Below are 17,030 nucleotides of genomic sequence, written 5' to 3'. Positions count from 1 at the left end.
AGCTGACTTGACCCGGCCGAGAAGATGGTACTATGCAGGGTTGAACAGAGACAGTAGGATTACCTACCACATAGGGCATAGACAATGTAGGCCATATTATTGATGATAGACGCCCATATATTAAAAGGTAGAATAGAAGAACTGGAAAAAGAGCAAAAAGTTTGCGTCGACGCCCGGATTCGAACCGAGGAACCCGAAGGAATCCGGTCAACTATTACCATCTTCCAGTAGGAAGATGCTTAGCAGCCGAACGCGGTAACCACTGCGCCACGTCGACGAGACGTTGATGACATCATGAAGAAGATAGAATGATATGCGAGCTACTAAAACATCACAAAGTATGGCGCTCAAACTAAAACACAAAACTACCACTGAGCAGGTCAAGATGATCCAAATGCCGACTCAGACGTGCGACGGACGCCGAAATGACTTTCGCCGTCTTGCACACCAATGGCTTTCTTTTCCACTTTAACGACATGTGCGAGACGAGGGCCATTGTTAATCTCCTTGAGGAGCCTTTTAATGGAGTCTTCATCACCCTGAGCCTCTCCTTCGACCTGGATCAAGGGATTAGCGTTTACATGCCAGATTTTAGTTCTATATAGGAAGGGTGGTGTAGGATTGGAAAAATACCCTTCCACAGTGAGTGTTCTTTACCCAGCCTTTCAGGCCAAACTCCGAAGCACGTCGCTGTGTAAAGTCCCTGCACAAACATGTCAGGATTTAGCTCTCTCAGGATATACTGATTTCCTACCGAAATCCAACCCCTAAGATATCCGTCAGTGGCTACCTAGATGATATATGGGACACATACCTTGTACAGTGCCATGGACTTTGAATGCGATCTGATGAAGTCAGTATACTAGTAGCTCCACGGTCGACGTATCGCAGAGGACCGGGGGAAATTCACATACACGTTGAGATGACATTGTGTTTATTAACGGATACAGTGCCCGCTTGCGCCAGTATCAAACTGTGAATATAGATGGATGCCAGAAGACTGCCGATGGTGTTGTTCTTGATGAAGTTGAAGTATAAGAGGCGATAACCGACAGTCAGCTGATATCCGCGCTCAAAGGGGTTAGTTTGGGGTCATCGATCCCGTGACCTCCCCTGACCCCAAAAGGGAAACTCCGCGATAACTTCTCCGCAAAGAATCAACAATCGACACATTCGTTGCCCTCGCTGCGCGTCTCTGAGGGGACTCTGCGCGCCATGCTTGTTTAAAATGGCCTCTCTCTTTTACTATGCACGACGTTTGTACTCTCTCGACACCCTTGACACCCGATTTACAACCTCTGCCTCTACTCCTCTCAGGGCTGCTACCGATTCGCGACCAGCTCCCGCCAAAGATGCTCGTGCTAGTGCGGTTGCGAACAATGCCTCGCCCTCGAAATGGGGGACTCTAGAGTTCTATGTGTATTACCTAGTATTTATCGTCGCGGTGCCTTTGATGTTCAAGGCGGTCATTGAGGTGTCTCAAGGTAGCTGCGCCGGATTTAACCAACTCCATACTATCATGCTCACATCATCACTAGAAAGCCATCCCACCTACCCGACTTACGCCAACCTGCTATCACCGGGATGGATAGCTGGACGTCAAGTAGTGCGTTCACCTGCATCATGTAACCCAGTGCTGTGCTGATCCGTCCCATTCTCTAGGACAACTCCGACGCCCAATATTCGACTTTTCGTGATAACATTCCTTATCTCGTCGTCCTTTTGGTTGTCCACCCACTGTTGCGTCGTGCATTCGAGTACTACAATCGAGCACCTACTCCGAACCCCGCGACAGCAAATGGCAATGCAGTCACCGCCGCCGCTGACGCCCGTTTCACTCGGCGCATCCAGTTCGACTTCTATTTTGCTCTGATTTTTATCATTGGCCTACATGGAGTTTCCGCCCTAAAGGTACTCGCCATTTTATACTTGAACTATAAGATTGCCAAATCCCTGCCTAGAAAATATATTCCCGCTGCCACTTGGATCTTCAACATATCCACCCTGTTTGCAAATGAGCTCTGTGCTGGATATCCTATGGAGCGGCTCGCAGCCCTGTTGACATCAGGTAATAATGGTGAACGAGAATCCCAGCTGGCTCTGTGGGGACGGACCTTCGACAGTTTTGGAGGCCTGATTCCTCGGTGGGAAATTTTATTCAACTTCACCGTCCTGCGCCTGATCAGCTTCAATATGGACTACTACTGGAGCCTTGATTATCCGGCATCCAGCCCAATTGAAGTAAGCTCCGTGACGCCAACTTCTATCAGTACCCCTCTGACAGTCCTAAGAAGAAGCAGCTTGATCCATCAGCCCTGTCAGAGCGTGATCGCGTTAATATCCCAGCGGAACGTTCAGCATTCAACGGCCGCAATTACATCGCTTATATTCTCTACTCCCCGCTATATCTGACCGGCCCCATCGTCACATTTAACGACTACATTTCGCAACAGAGATATGCGCCGCCCTCCCTGACCAAGCGCCGTACCGTTATGTATGGGGTCCGGTTTTTCCTCACCCTGATCGCCATGGAGCTCATTCTTCACTTTATCTACGCCGTGGCAATCTCCAAAGCATCCCCAGACTGGTCTCTGTACACACCTGCGCAACTCAGCATGCTTGCCTTCTTCAATCTTCACATCATCTGGCTGAAGCTGCTCATCCCCTGGCGGTTCTTCCGTCTGTGGGCTCTGATTGATGGCATCGACCCGCCAGAGAACATGATCCGCTGCGTGTCCAACAATTACTCCACGTTTGCATTCTGGCGCGCCTGGCACCGGTCCTTCAACCGATGGATCATACGATATATCTACATCCCTCTGGGCGGCGGTAGAGGAGGCAAAGGCGGAGGCAACGAGAGTAAGACTTCGTCGAAGATCTATGCCAAAGGGCAACAGATCTTGAACTTCCTTCTCGTGTTCACCTTCGTTGCCTTGTGGCATGATATCAATCTCCGCCTGCTCCTCTGGGGGTGGCTCATCACTCTCTTCGTCCTGCCTGAAGTCATTGGCACGCTGCTTTTCCCCGCATCGCGGTGGCGCTCTCACCCAACGGCTTATCGTGTTCTGTGTGGCGTCGGCGCTGTTGGCAACATTCTCATGATGATGATTGCTAACCTCGTCGGGTTCGCGCTGGGCCTGGATGGCCTGAAGGGCCTTCTCAACGAGATCCTCGGCTCATATGCAGGATTAGTGTACCTCGTTACTGCCTGTTCGGCGCTTTTTGTCGGAGTCCAAGTCATGTTTGAGATCCGACAGGATGAGATGAGGGCCGGAATTAACCTGAAGTGCTGACCTCTTGATGTATACACGTATCTACTAGCAAATATAATAAACATGGAACATGAATGAGCTCTACAGTTGAATATTCGTAGTATCGGTTGTGTCATTAACAGGGATACCCGCTTCCAGGATATCCGGGGAGTCATAAGCCTACTCGGGTGCGACGGTGGACAGGTAACCATCCGTATCTCTCACGCGTCTCTTCTGTCGGGTATTTTTCGCCCAACAGGACATTAATTGGGAGGTCCACTCCCGCTGAATCCCTCAAGTTTATCAAGGACACGCACGGCTCGGGGAGTACCTGCGTCCACCGGGAGAAGCAGCAACGCCCACATATGACAGGGTGTCGCTACATACGCACATGTCCAGCGCAGTACAAACAGCCAACCAACGCCGATATGATCTTATCACATAACCCCACAACGCATGCTAGAAGAAAGCCCCACACCGCGAGTCTTCATGGAGCTTATAACAATCCAGGCCACACGTCCGCAGATGGCAATTCTTGCATCGGATCTTCCCCCAGTACCCACACATGCAGCAGAAATGTCGCGGTGCCTTGGGCATGATCGGGGGTCCCGCGCGGGACGCGTTATACGTGAGCGGGGGCTCGGCGAGCAGCGCCTGCATGATGCGCTCCGACGGCGCGGACGGGATATATGATCGAAGCAGGGGGTCATCGTCGTGCTCGGTCTTGATCAGGCCTTCTTTCTGTAGTGTCGTTTTCTGCTCTTCTCCCTCTAACTGTTGTTCCTGCGGCGGCTCCCGAGACGGCGTCTGTTCGGCGGATACGTTCGGCATGGATGTGCGCGCAGATATCGATCGTTTCTGCTGCTGCTGCTTTGTGCCTGGCTTTGGCGTCGCGCTTCTTCGTAGGGATGATGGGGGTAAGGGTTTCGTGACTCTGTTGGCGGCGGGACGCTGTGCCGGGGCTTGCGCGGCGGCCTGCGCCAGGGCGGCTTCTTCGTCGTCTAGGTAATTGCGAAATGTCTTTTGTGATTGGAGTATGCGGCGGACGTTGGAGGTGACTTTTCCTCTTGTTCCTGGGAGGTGATGTTAGCTGAGGCGGCGGTGGTGCTGGTTGCATCGGAGGGTATCGACGTACCCCTACCGGAGGCATCTTTCTGCTTGGCGGGGATGGGGATCAGCACGTCGCGGTGGTTCTCGCGATCGAGCTCCGCGAGATGGCGCACGATGGCATTGTTCTGTCGCGACGAGAGGTCAGCGCGACCGGGATCGCGGATTCCGCGCTTGCGGCCGATGGCGGGCGTGATGGCGGCTTTGGCTGGGTCGAAGCCGCGATCAGCGACGTAGGTCCATCCCGGGGTGACGTGGCTGGAACCGCTGGGGAGGAGTTCGACGTGGTACATGGCGGCTAGGAAGAGGGGAGCATGATGGGTTGGTTGATTGAGCGGTGGTTTGATGAAGTTATTCGGCGAATGTTCCCGCGACGGACGCATGCCTCATGTTTGTCCTGTTTGCACGGGTTGCGAGTGATGACGCAGTCGCCTCCCTAGCTTGCCTCTGGAGGATCTATACTTTTGATGGATATATTATACAGCTATTTGAATGCTATTGCACAGGAGGATAAGCACACATACGCGGTTGTACTGGTTGTTTTGCACACTCCCCGGTCTCAGGACTGGGTCCTGCATTTCATGAAAAATGATGCTAGAATGCGAAGCACTAAAACACGAAACGACTCCAGCTGAAAACAAAAACACCAGGTGAATAACGGTGGATGATATCATGTTGATTCTTAGGTACTCATTTTTTCTTCTGAAGTTGGTCCACTTTTGTCTCCAGTTCGCCGATGTATGTCTGGAGCTTTTGCGTTGCGGATTGCAGAGCCTGACGTCTGTTAGCTATCGTTTCACACCGAGGAATTCCAAATCATTGTCGCATGCACGGGGCGGATTAGAATCCAGGCACATTTGCAGTCAATAGTGACACATTTAGGAAGGGACGGGCATCAATGTAAGTAGCAGGAGTTGCGGTCAAACATGAAACACAAACCAAGGCGTGAGCCAGAACAAAACACCCAGATTCGAAAACCAAGTTGGAATGAGATCGGAGACGTACAAGAATATCTTCCGTCAGCATCTCGTTCGACACCCTATACTCTCCGAGGATGTAGTAGTAAACGCAAGCACCGGCTGCAACAGCGCCAGCCAGAAAGCCAAACACGCTAATACCTCGTCAGTATTACCAGTCCCAAGCACTAGAGCACTGTTAGAAACCTACCCTCCCCGGAATGCACCGACGGGCTTCTTGGCCGGCAAAGAACCCGCGGCATCCCTCATGGAGCTGGAGGCGGAGAAAGTCCGCCGAGCGGGAATGAAGGCGCGTGTGGACGCGACGGAGCGCAGCGCCGGACGGATCATATTGGAAGGATTGGAGGAAATGGAAGGACTCGAAGGGGTTCAGTCAGAGGAATCCGCGTGACATGTTATTTGAAATGGAGGGTGGAGGGAGGTAAAGCAAGGCCGAACGTCGTCGGGTGGAGTGACGTTGTTTGTTCCGCTTTTGGCCAGCTATCACGGGACTCCCGGGGATAAACAATACAATCATCTTATCGACTTTCCATCGCCCGTGGAACGCCCGACTAATTCCTCTCCTTTTTACACTAGACAAGCCAGGCAGCCTTCCGGAAGGATTCGTATTTCTATCAACTGTTCTCCAGAGTTCCCAATGACCACGAGCACGCTCAGACGCCACCAACAGCAGAGTAAGTCAACATACTATCTATGCAGCAAGAAGTACAAATAACATCACAGCGTAGGGAATACATGGTAAATGCACTTGGAAAAAAAAAAAAAAAAGGTGCAGCAATCCTAGTTTGCCATAGTGCTCTCATTAAACAAATCCGCCAACAGGTCATCCCGGCATGCATCGAAACCTGGTGCCCCCATACTGTATGTGCTCTCGAACGCATGAATGCTGAGTTGATCAAACCATGGTCGAAGCACGCGCTCGACAATCTCATCCTTTGCCGTCTCACGTATCCAATCTGCGGTCAGTCCTGGTTTTTTGGGACCTTCGCTGGCTTCAGAGGTTTCCCTTGGAGAATCAAGAGAGGCGGAGCCGCGCACTCCTAAGCTTTGGGAGACCTCATCGGCTAGTGCAATTGATTCCCAGTGACCAGGAGGGTAGACGGCATCTATCGTGTCGGTAACATACAGCCATTCAAGGAGTTGGAAGTCATCCGGTGCAAGGACCAAGAGCGTGTCCAGGAGTTTACATGCCTGAAGCAACGAGTACGAGTTGTACACTTCCTGGTGCGGGCCAACCGGGATAGCGGCGATAGCTTCCTGTAACTCAGAATTTATCATCGGCCAAAATGAAGCCAGTGTGCTTGTTGAAGATTTCAGGGTCAAAGCTCGAAGGACCATGAATATTTCGGCCCTCGTGGTAGACGAAGGCGATGAAGAGCTAGTAGCTGCAAGCAGATCTTCCAGTTTTTGAAGTAGTGACGGTAGCTCGCCAATAAAATAGTCATCATTCGCAGACAGGACGAGGAGAGCAATGCGGCGCAAATTCAACTGGGCTTTTCGATCAGCATCCAGGCGCGCTGCGGATGCTCCAACTCCAAACATGAGGCCTGCTGTACTTGGGGGAGGGAGGCGAGCCAGGATGTCAGACAACCGATCTTTATCTGCTACCACCCACTGGCGTAACAGATTCATCCAACCGTCCTTGACGAGATCGACCTGGGAACCGAAAAAGCGGGGGTCGTTGAAGGCATCGGCGATGTCTTTTTTCCAAAACTTGGCTGCAGCCGGGGCCTTGGCAATATGTTGGAGAAGAGTCAAGAAGCTCCGGTTGATATTATTGGGAAAAAGCCGAGAGCGTAGAAGGGGCCCAATCACATTAGTTGAGATACCAGACACGGCTGTGCCGATACGGTCAGAGTCGCCTAGCGTCGCAGAAAAAGCTGGCATCGAGACGGCCAGAATACTGAGCATGTCATCTGGTCCTATGTGCGGTACGGACGAGTTGTCATGATCAATAGACGCTCGGCTAAGAGAGGACTCTTGAGACAAGCCCATTGGTTTGCTCGTGAAGATCGCGGTTAGCAGCCGCAGTAGTACATCCTATTGAAAATCAGTACAGTCAAATATCACGCAAATAAGGAAACTTACACCAAGTTCACGTCGCATCCGGCGATCTTCCCCAAAGTTAGTGTTCTCGAGTTTCGAGCCAAGGATAGCCGCAAACTCCACTAGCCTAGGCAGGATCTGTCTATGGGGAAAGGGGTTGCTGAGAACATCGCGCAAGAATGTTGTGCAGTCAGCCCAAATTTCGTCGAGAACATCGTCGTCGAGCGACCTAGCGTATGTGACCAAGAATGCCGCTAGCTCACCGTCGGTGAGAGACGATGTCAAAGTAGACTTGCGGCTGGGATCCAATGCGCTGGGGTTCGTCCGGGTGTATATGGCATTGAATACGGCAGGGATGGTGATCTTGGGACGAGTTCCATCGAGCGTGTGAAGAAGGCTGAAGATTAATGAGGAGGTATCAGTGTCTGATTTGGTCCACATTTCTACCAATGTTTCAAGACACTCAAGCGCCTCGGCAGTGAATAGATGCTCGAGTATGCGACGTGATCTATTCCGCATTCTTAGAGACGTGTACTGGAAAGAAGCCAGCGATTCTGTGTCCTGAGGCAGGGTACTTCTCTCCACCGCGCCCCACGACCAGATGGAGAAGCATAGCCTCACAGCATCTTGGAAACACAGCAGAACAGTCAGTCTGTTGTTCGCAGCTGTTGACCTGGTGTGGTTTGCATCAGAAGTGAATACCCCTGACACCATATTTCCAAAGAAGCCGTGGGACTGGTCAGGGCTCTTAGCCGCCGGGACATTGGCTTCTTCAACAAGGAGTCGTTCATGAGCAGTCGCGATGCAAGTCTCCAGACCAGTGAGCAGGGAAATAGTGGCATGTTCCGAGCGATCTTCTGGCCAATCCTTTGTCTGTTTAAATGAAAGTTGAAGGTGGGTATACGACAGCTGGATTTCCTTGCAGAAGCACTCTACCAACATCAGAAGGATCTGGAATATCGACCCTGAGTATAGTGGAAGCACCTCGCAAAGCAAAACCGTCCACCTCTCTATAATCTCTCTGGAGTTGGGGGAGCTGATCCCTTTGAGCAGGCACTCCAGGAGATGTTGAGGTGGTTGCGGCAGAGGGGGTAATGTAGACGTCTTGTCCGCCTTATCGCTCGTGAAAGACAGGAGAGACGGGCTTGTTAGACGCTCACGAGAGGTGTTTCTTTGATGTTTTGGCCTGGGGGGAGGTGGTGGCAGGTAGGCCTGTGCGAAACGGACTTTCAATGCCGCAAGAAGGGTGTCTATGAGAGCACCTTGTATGGCCACACTTCCGCCTTCGTCAAGGACATAGGAAAGGCGGTCAACAAGGAAAGAGTCAATGCCCGACTCAGCCAGCTCCTCAGCCCCGGGTCCCAGCAGAAGCTGACGCATTACAAGAAGAGTCGTCTGCTGCAACTTGACTTCCTCTAAGTTTGTTTCCTTCGCACGAGTAGCCTGTCCACTGGTTACACCAAGTGCAGCCTGAAAGATACTGGCATGTAGAGTCTGATCTTCTGCATTATCTATGAAAACCGTTAGGAAATAACATAGTGTCAAATCAGACAGTAACATACCTTCTGATGATTTAGTTTCATGGTGCTTGTCACCGGGAGACAATGTTTGAGTCAAAAGGGTTATCCAGCCGTTATGTGAAAGTGCAGAGACGGTATTGTAAATGGTTTCGAACAGGTAACTGCACTCTTTGAAGTCATCGGGTGAGATTGAAATGCTTTCCGGATTGGTGTCGGGGCCATTTTCTCGCAAAAACAGTTCTTCGAGCCTTGAGATCATCATTCGGAAGACTCTATGAAGGGAATTAGCAAAGTAAACGAGCTGTGGCTGAAGCGACTCACTTATCGATAGACGGGAGATCCTGCAGCCATCGCTGTACGATTTGGCAAGCCTCACTTGGTCCTTGGGAGAGGAGATCAAGAACGATGAAAAGGGGGCGCTCAAGCATGGAGGACTGATAAAATATCTGGGAATGCGCCGGATTATGCATATGTTTAGGAGGAAGTTCATATGTGCCATGGTTACTGTGATTCCATAGCACAAAATATCTTCCTATTTGCTCCTCGGAGGAGAGTTGGCGAGGTCCAGCAGACAAGGGGTCAATCATCAAAGATGTTATGGCAGCTTCTACTATATGATCTGTCCATGATACCGAGTGTAATTGCCATAAGCAGCGGACAGCCTCAACATGGAATTTTGGACTGACTGGCGACAGAAACTTCCACAGGTGCTTCACCAGTTTTGGAATCAGATCAGTAGTTTCCTCATAGCTGAGGTAGAATCCGGGAGGGTGGATTGCATAGAGGCTCTTCACTGCAGAAACAATCGTGGACGTCGTAGCAAAGGAAGTAGTGTTCGGTTCGGTCTCCTCCACCTGAACACGTTCACATATTGCTTGGTAAAGCCGCCGATCGTGGAGAACCCGTGACTTAGGAAGCTTTTTTAGCAACACTATCAGTAAGCTCATTTTCTCTTGGACTGACACCCGGTTATCCGATCCAGTCAGAGATGATATAGCAAGCTCATGGGCATGTCTGATGATGAGCTCTCCCATCTGTTTGGGGCCGAAGGGCAGCGGTGGCAGGTCAAGACTCGTTTTGCTTTGTTCATAGAACTCGTGTATCCGTTCCAAGATGACTGTACCGGGAAGTTCATAGACAGAGCTCACGTTCTTATCCAAGGAAGACTTTCTCGTAAAAGCCCTCTCAGTAAGCAAGCCGGTCAAAGAGTTGATGACCTTCGAGAGCGCATTGGACACGTCTCGTACATCAAGGAAGGCCATGTTATGCTTCCCGGATGAAATGGCTCTCATCCTCAAGATGATAGAGAGAGTCAACAATGGGATATGCGTGAGAATCATATCCTCTTCCCGCACGTTGAAGTTTTCCAGAATGAACTGGGCAAGCTTCAAGTCTGTCATTATCTGATCGCGTTTACTGGTAAAGTCAGCCGGATCCCAGTCTATGAGATCAAGAAGCTCGGAAAAGATGACTCCGCTTTCAACGCCGTCAAAGAACGCGCTGGCACTGCGGAAGACCTCATCGAATTGGGGTTTAGCAGCGACGGCTTCGAAGGCTGCAACGCATCTCATCGTGGGGAGGAAAACTGCGGGAACAATATGCCCCCCAACCTCCCATCGGTCCATTAGGGCAAGTGATATCCGAAACGGTCTTGTCTTTTCAGAGGGTAGATCTGTATCTTGTTCAATCAGGTGGAGCAAACCCTTTACTAACGGTTGCAATCCGAAGCGGCTAAAATACTCGGACTGTGTCAACTCCTGGCCATCGGCAGGAAGGGGCGTTGTCTTTTCCGACGAATTCGGAATCTCGAAGGAGACACGGTCATTGGAAGGCTCGGGGCCCAAGAACCACGACCACAATCTTCTATTTAGACTCATATCTCGTCTAGCCACGACGCCCACAGCGGCCATCACCAGGAGCTGTAGATCCTTATCGGTAATTCGAGACTGTATAATCGGCGAACTAAGCGGTAGATGCGTTACAAGCAAATCGAGGAAGTTGCGCTGGACGAGGATTTGCTCGTCGGCTAGGCCAGACGCAAAACATCGAATAAGCAGCCCCGGTTCTGGCAGGACAACCGAGTCGACTGCAGCAAGCATATCCTGTGGCACTTCATTCGGGTCGCTTATATCACGCTTGCTCAGTCGTCGATCCGTGATGCCCAGTTTCGGAAGATAGCGATTGAGGTAGGCCAGCACACCCGAACGCCTGCTAGGGCTCGTTATGGAAGCAAGGAACAAGCATTGCCAGAAGTATTGGCTGCTCGAGTTCACATCGGCGCCCGGCCGCTGCGTCTCCATGCGGTTGGAGATGTCACGGAACTTATTGACGAGTCGAAGTGTGGGATCAAAGTCGTCACTTGTTTCCTCTTCGAGGCCAGGGAGAAGGGCGACGATGATCGCTTTCAGAGCGGGACGGATGGCCCATGGCTCCAGATCACAGACGTACGTCTCAACCAACGATAGGAATAATGGACGAACGGTAAGGGAGGCGAACGTCAATGTGGGCGCGATCCCCGGCAGGTATAGCGGTAGATCGTGAGACAACCCGTCGGCCTGGTTGGAGGTAGGCTGTCAGCGGATAGTTCCCTCCAGAGGCATGGAATACTCAGGAATCCGAACCTTAATCAAGTTGAATATAAAAGTATATACTTCCAACGCTTTCTGATGGACGCCGGAGGGCAGCGAGGGGTTCAGGCATTGCGACAGCCGTTTTGCGACCAGGACCTTATGAGGCACGATGGGCAACTCTGGAGGATGCGATTGCAGGGCCTGCATCAGACACAGTAAGCGACACGTCCAAGACGTGTTCTCGATACTTGGTGGTGATATTGTACCTTCAACAATCTGCTCAGGAACGAGATATAGTCGGCCCATTCCTGCAAAGCGGTATCAAACAGCGATAAAGCTCGCTCGATACTCGACGCATACCGACGGTAGTTCTTGTCCTTCTTCAGAGGTTCTAGTGACACGCGATTGCATTAGATGTTGCACGACATGGTAGAAACGATCCATGATTGCCTACCGTCTCGCCCTCGTAGTCGGGAGCGCGCCAGCGAGCTCTCGGAGCTTGCGGGAGAATTCGACCTCGGAAAGGCGCTGGGATCAAGGTTCATTGTGTAGACGAGTGGACAGACCGTACACCGTCATATTTCGGACATTCAGCAGCAGGAAGCGTGTGGGGTTTAGGGTGTTGTGCAGGACCCCGGAGTTGCATGAAGACACGAAGTCAGAAGGTTAGGCGGAGATGTTTTGGTTCTCCGACGGAAGGCAGATCCTCCCACCACCAACTCCCCACCTCCACCTTTTCACTACTCACGAGACTACATACCATGAACTCCCCCATTCCGCCCATCGGTTTGCGCCGGAGTTGATCGCGCTCGTGCCTCCAGCTCAGCATCTTCAATGGTACCATAACATGGACCCCAACACCCCAAGTCGACCACAGTCGCAGACCGCAGACGGGAACGATCCAGGCGGTCGCGCAGAGAACGACCCAACGAGCTCAACAACACCGGAATCGACTCCAGTACATGAGGGAAATGGATCAACTAGTCCTGAGGAGCAGCCTCCGCCCCTTCCCCCGCGTCCCAATACGTTGAGTCTATTAGATGAAGGAGGAACCTCGTCCCGGTCGTTGCGCCAAACCCCCGCAAATCTACAGTCGAAGGCCACGACCGCCGTCTCCATAACCGATATCGCTTCCAATGAAGGCGGGAAGGAAAGCCTCTCCCCTCGAGCTTTCACCGGGACTCTGAGGGCTAAAGCAAGCCTCAGTCATCTAGCCAGTTCGAGGGCAAGTGAAGCGGGGGATTCCGTGAGCATTCGGAGTTCCGCGCCGCATACAGAAGCAGGGGAGGTGGAGGATGTCTTCAGTGATTTACTCGCAACGGAGTCGGGAGTTGTTCGGCAAGACGGCACCGGCCTCCTTCAATTCCCTGAATTCCAGGCGGACGATGTGGAAGACGACTTCGCTTGCGAATTTGAGCCTGTCGGAGAAGTCGAAGAAGGCGGCGAGAACGAGGGTGCGTGACCTAAGAACCGTCTCTTTCGTTTACTAATCTGTCCTCCGAAATCAGAATTGGTCCTTGAAAAATGGAAGTCAAAACGGAAACACTACCTCATCCTGTCCGCAGCGGGGAAGCCGATATGGACGAGACACGGCGACGGGGGGCTAATCTCGACGTACGTTGGCGTCATCCAGACCATAATCTCTTTTTTCCAAGACTCCGACGACAATCTCGGGAGCTTCACGGCTGGAGATGCTAAATTCGTCGTGGTGACCAAGGGACCCTTGTATTTTGTCGCCATCAGCCGCATACATGAGAGCGAGACCCAACTAAAGTTGCAACTCGAAGCATTATACATGCAAATACTTTCTACCCTTACGCTTCCCTCCCTGACCCACCTCTTCTCGGTTCGACCATCAACCGATCTCAAACGGCCCCTACAAGGGTCAGAGACCCTTCTATCTACTTTGGCGGACAGTTTCACAAAAGGGTCACCGTCTACTCTCCTGTCTGCTCTGGAATGTCTGAAGATACGGAAAGCCCACCGTCACACCATTAACAACACCCTCTTCAAGACCCGGGTCAGTAGCTTGTTGTACGGCTTAGTTGTTGCCGGAGGCCGACTAGTCAGTGTTGTCCGACCAAAAAAGCACTCCTTGCATCCTGGCGACCTACAGCTCCTGTTCAATATGATTTTTGAAGCGGAGGCCATCAAGGCCGGTGGTGGTGAGAGCTGGATCCCAGTCTGTCTACCTGGGTTCAATAGTAGTGGGTACCTGTACATGTATGTCAGCTTTCTCGACCTACGAGAAGACACCACCAATATTGCCGACGACACGACAACGAAAGAGGAATCGGTTGCGATTGTCCTGATTAGCACCGACAAGGAAAGTTTCTTCGAATTGCAAGAAATGCGAAACAACTTCGTTGAGGTAAGCCAGTTTCGTCTCTTTCCACTTCCGAAGATTACTGACGCGAATGACGACTGTAGCAAATGCAAAAGAACAATAGTCTCCAGATCATCAAGGAGTCAATAGACCGAGGCCGCCCGGCCACGACTGACATTGTTCCGGGGACAGTGTTGCATCATTTCCTGTACAAATCGCGGGCGAACGTGCAGTTCACGATGTCTTCCTACGACCCTGAATTTTCATCCCTCTCGAGACGTAGAAGGTTAAGGCCCTTAACTTTGAACCTCACTGGAATGATGATCCAACGGCTAACTCGCCTTTTTGTAGGTTAATGTCAACATACAATAATCTCCATGCCAGTATTCATGCAAAGCACACCCACGTCAAAGTCCACCATTGTGTATCCCAATCGTCCAGCTCATTTGCCTGGGTGACTCCACTGTTCGAACTCTACTGCGTGGCTGGTCCCAACGCAAACCGAAATGCTCTTGCGCAAAGCGCGAGTAAGATTGTACATTGGGTGCAGAAGGAAGAGGAAAGACTATTCATCATTGGCGGAGCGGTGAGTAATGACCTCTATCACTTAAGAATACAATTTTGATACTTGAAATAGGTCTTCTAGGACGGTTTTGACTCCGTTGTGCATATACTAAATGACTTTGGCAGCTGCTTCTCATCTTCCACATATTGCTGACCGATAGATGTCACGACGAACGCTTTGGATTAACGAATGTAAATAGGATTGTTCAATTTGCAGCGGCCTGCCATTTAATCAATGGTGTCTTCTCGAAGAGCGAACAGCTGCTGCATGAGTTCATCCGTTTTGCTCCGGAGAGCATTATGGTACATGACGTTCGTAATGAACTGTTTGATACCTTTGATCTTCGCAGCTGTATTGCGCGCATGGTCAAAGTGCACGTACATATCCTCCACGTAGGTTGCAGCATACACAGGCACCTCATTCTTCGCCAACTGGGCTTCGTCATAAAGAGCAGGCCAGTCGGTTGTCTTTGCGAGGATTTCAGCAGCTTCTTTGATCTGGTTCAGTTCTTGGTACGAATCAAACATATCTTTGAAGATCTACAGGATGTCAGCAGTCCGGGGATGTTATACTGGGAGTAGAGCGTACCATCTCGCCTGTAAACCATATTTGTGGCAAGTCGACATTGATCTGGAAATGTTGCTTAGCGGACCGAATCCTGTCCGCAGACCAGTTCGAGGCTTGTCTGGCTAATGTTAGTTGAATAGTAGCAAGACGAGGGCCGGATTACTCTACCCTTGGCAGTAAATCGCTTCATGCAAAATGGCATAGATGACATTGCTATCTAATCCACCATTGCTGTCAATTGCAGTAAGAGTTGGGTGTGTCAGGGCCCCAAACATGTCCAGGTCGATGTGGGCGCGCAGTACGATGTCTGTATACATCAAATCAGACAAGGGTGTTTCGGAGAGGTTGCATAATATTACCATGAACGATATCAAGTCCCCCTGTGCGATGTCAGACTTTGTTCTGTGAATATATCTGCCCAAAAACTTACCATGCATGCCGAACAAGATGCCCAATTGCTGGAAGCGCTCTGGGGTGAGGGACCCAGATGGGATAGTAACGTTGTTCGCACTCAAATACTGAATAATCTGTTTTACCCGCTCGACGTCTTCAGGAAACTTTGCATAATAGGCGCGGTTTCTCTCTTCCACCTTTTCTTTATATGGTCAATGGCATTGAAGGGTATGTGAGCAAGATCCGGCATACCGTAGGTGCGCTCATAGACTGAATCTGGTCCGTCCACAAGAGGAGGAAGTCCACCGCAGATGAAAGCTTCCGACAAACCTTCAGGGCTTTTCACAGGCCGGAGGCGTAAGTTACAACGGCTGCAACACAATGGATAGTTGTTGAATATCGGTATCATGCTGACTTACAACATTGAGAGGTACGTCACCGCACAGAAGCCACCGAAGCTTTGGCCGATGATGCTCCACTTGCGTTTTTCCTGGGGATAATCGGTGGTAAGGCATCTCCGAACGGCCTCGCAGTCTCGAACGATATTATCCGCTCGGAACTGCTTCAGATACTCAGCCTGCTTGACGGCATTACCCTGCAGGGCAAGCGTGCCGGCTGTGATCGTCGAGCTGAGACCCGTGCCCCGTTGGTCTAGAAACAAAACCTAATGGAAGATGAATAGGTTTCTTCTAGAAAGGATGAAATTATTGGCTGTAATTACACACCTGATAGCCCTTGTCAAGCGCAGTTCCTACCCAGCCGTTGTCCTGCGGCGGGCGACAGCCGAATCCAGGACCTCCCTGAAGATAGACCAGCCAGGGCAGCTGCTTTTCTTCTGCAGTTGGTTCAGAGGGAGGTGCTGGACGGCGGACACTCCGGGCGAAGAGCCTCAAGTGACCATCATTGGGTTTACTGTAGTTCAATGGCACATCGAAAAGAAGCTCGGCCACACGGAGCTTGCCTAGAACCACATTTCAGCCGCGTGTCCGCGAATGGGATGTATTCTTGAAACTTACCTGGGATATTATGGAGCCTCTTGTCCACCAGCTTAGCGGCCATGGCGGTCTGAGGTGGGATCTACTTATTGGTATGTGTATGTTTGAAGGATGCTGATGTGGAGTGGAAGAAAAGAGGGGACGAGATTTGCCAGTGCTGGGAGCTTCCCCACATGACCCCAATATTCACCTGCACTACTGCACTCATACTACGTACGTACCAGGTACTGACTGACAATCTACCTAGTACCAGCCTGACCAATGTGAACCGAAGACCCTTTCCCCACAGGAATTTGAGAAGAGGATATGGACCGAAGAAAGGGGAGCGCTGGTGTTGAGGGTGAGCGGGTCACCTGACTCACCCGGCTCCTCATCTTAAAGAGCTTACGAGCTTACCCACTCGTAGTTGTCTGGAGCGATTAGTAGTTATGCTAAACTAGGTACGTCTCTTGTGTCTAGCCACAGTTGAGTCATGGACACTACTTGTTCTCAGTAGTATGAAATACTCGATACGCCGTAGTTTGTTACTTCCTGGTGCGGTGACTCAGGCACTGCCACCCCGTGACTCACGATCGTCATTGATGTCCGTCGAGTCTTCGTATTGCACACCCACTTCTCTTGACTGGAGCCTCTGACTGGCGACTGAAGCTAAGACATGCCCAGACGATGGGAGGCAGTGGTTACGGCTTCCGCAGTGGAATCCCTCTGCAAAA

General features: G+C 51.2%; 7 protein-coding genes and 1 non-coding gene across 8 annotated transcripts; 2 read left to right on the top strand and 6 right to left on the bottom strand.

Moving 5' to 3' along the window:
• Nucleotides 1-164: 164 nt before the first annotated feature.
• Nucleotides 165-277, bottom strand: BDV59DRAFT_t71. Its single transcript has one exon. It is a non-coding gene; the product is annotated as a tRNA-Ser (tRNA).
• A 103-nt stretch (nucleotides 278-380) lies between these two features.
• On the bottom strand, nucleotides 381-929 carry BDV59DRAFT_200359 (acylphosphatase; the record flags this gene model as incomplete). The annotated part of the gene is made up of 5 exons (XM_073693566.1): nucleotides 381-557; nucleotides 658-703; nucleotides 755-767; nucleotides 815-845; nucleotides 915-929. The coding sequence occupies 5 exons, from the start codon at nucleotides 927-929 to the stop codon at nucleotides 381-383; spliced, it is 282 nt and encodes a 93-aa protein (XP_073549869.1).
• Nucleotides 930-1,228: 299 nt separating this feature from the next.
• On the top strand, nucleotides 1,229-3,293 carry BDV59DRAFT_192061 (putative glycerol:H+ symporter (Gup1); the record flags this gene model as incomplete). The annotated part of the gene is made up of 4 exons (XM_073691988.1): nucleotides 1,229-1,484; nucleotides 1,539-1,606; nucleotides 1,663-2,241; nucleotides 2,298-3,293. 4 exons carry the CDS (start codon nucleotides 1,229-1,231, stop codon nucleotides 3,291-3,293), a joined length of 1,899 nt encoding a protein of 632 aa, XP_073549868.1.
• A 417-nt stretch (nucleotides 3,294-3,710) lies between these two features.
• Nucleotides 3,711-4,651, bottom strand: BDV59DRAFT_200357 (putative HIT finger domain protein; the record flags this gene model as incomplete). Its single annotated transcript, XM_073693565.1, has 2 exons — nucleotides 3,711-4,324; nucleotides 4,387-4,651. 2 exons carry the CDS (start codon nucleotides 4,649-4,651, stop codon nucleotides 3,711-3,713), a joined length of 879 nt encoding a protein of 292 aa, XP_073549867.1.
• A 234-nt stretch (nucleotides 4,652-4,885) lies between these two features.
• Nucleotides 4,886-5,773, bottom strand: BDV59DRAFT_159927 (uncharacterized protein). Its single transcript, XM_073687526.1, has 3 exons — nucleotides 5,526-5,773; nucleotides 5,364-5,469; nucleotides 4,886-5,132 (listed from the first exon to the last, which is right to left on the bottom strand). Exons 1-3 carry the CDS (start codon nucleotides 5,663-5,665, stop codon nucleotides 5,049-5,051), a joined length of 330 nt encoding a protein of 109 aa, XP_073549866.1. The 5' UTR covers nucleotides 5,666-5,773; the 3' UTR covers nucleotides 4,886-5,048.
• A 44-nt stretch (nucleotides 5,774-5,817) lies between these two features.
• Nucleotides 5,818-12,100, bottom strand: BDV59DRAFT_159921 (cellular morphogenesis regulator DopA). The gene is made up of 7 exons (XM_073687525.1): nucleotides 11,926-12,100; nucleotides 11,738-11,862; nucleotides 11,523-11,672; nucleotides 9,223-11,456; nucleotides 8,944-9,173; nucleotides 7,424-8,892; nucleotides 5,818-7,375 (listed from the first exon to the last, which is right to left on the bottom strand). The coding sequence occupies exons 1-7, from the start codon at nucleotides 12,014-12,016 to the stop codon at nucleotides 6,116-6,118; spliced, it is 5,559 nt and encodes a 1,852-aa protein (XP_073549865.1). The 5' UTR covers nucleotides 12,017-12,100; the 3' UTR covers nucleotides 5,818-6,115.
• Nucleotides 12,101-12,318: 218 nt separating this feature from the next.
• On the top strand, nucleotides 12,319-14,443 carry BDV59DRAFT_200354 (guanine nucleotide exchange factor MON1; the record flags this gene model as incomplete). Its single annotated transcript, XM_073693564.1, has 5 exons — nucleotides 12,319-12,925; nucleotides 12,980-13,842; nucleotides 13,902-14,083; nucleotides 14,149-14,383; nucleotides 14,435-14,443. The coding sequence occupies 5 exons, from the start codon at nucleotides 12,319-12,321 to the stop codon at nucleotides 14,441-14,443; spliced, it is 1,896 nt and encodes a 631-aa protein (XP_073549864.1).
• Nucleotides 14,444-14,505: 62 nt separating this feature from the next.
• BDV59DRAFT_159839 (proline iminopeptidase) lies at nucleotides 14,506-16,777 on the bottom strand. Its single transcript, XM_073687524.1, has 9 exons — nucleotides 16,339-16,777; nucleotides 16,048-16,283; nucleotides 15,742-15,986; nucleotides 15,575-15,660; nucleotides 15,360-15,524; nucleotides 15,289-15,309; nucleotides 15,098-15,236; nucleotides 14,951-15,047; nucleotides 14,506-14,901 (listed from the first exon to the last, which is right to left on the bottom strand). Exons 1-9 carry the CDS (start codon nucleotides 16,379-16,381, stop codon nucleotides 14,590-14,592), a joined length of 1,344 nt encoding a protein of 447 aa, XP_073549863.1. The 5' UTR covers nucleotides 16,382-16,777; the 3' UTR covers nucleotides 14,506-14,589.
• Between the last annotated feature and the right edge of the window lie 253 nt (nucleotides 16,778-17,030).

The sequence above is a fragment of the Aspergillus ambiguus genome (assembly GCF_047715705.1).
Source record: "Aspergillus ambiguus strain CBS 117.58 unplaced genomic scaffold BDV59scaffold_8, whole genome shotgun sequence".
Classification (NCBI taxonomy): Eukaryota; Fungi; Ascomycota; class Eurotiomycetes; order Eurotiales; family Aspergillaceae; genus Aspergillus; species Aspergillus ambiguus.
Note: the sequence above shows the minus strand (reverse complement) of the source record. Positions and strands in the feature narration are given on the sequence as shown.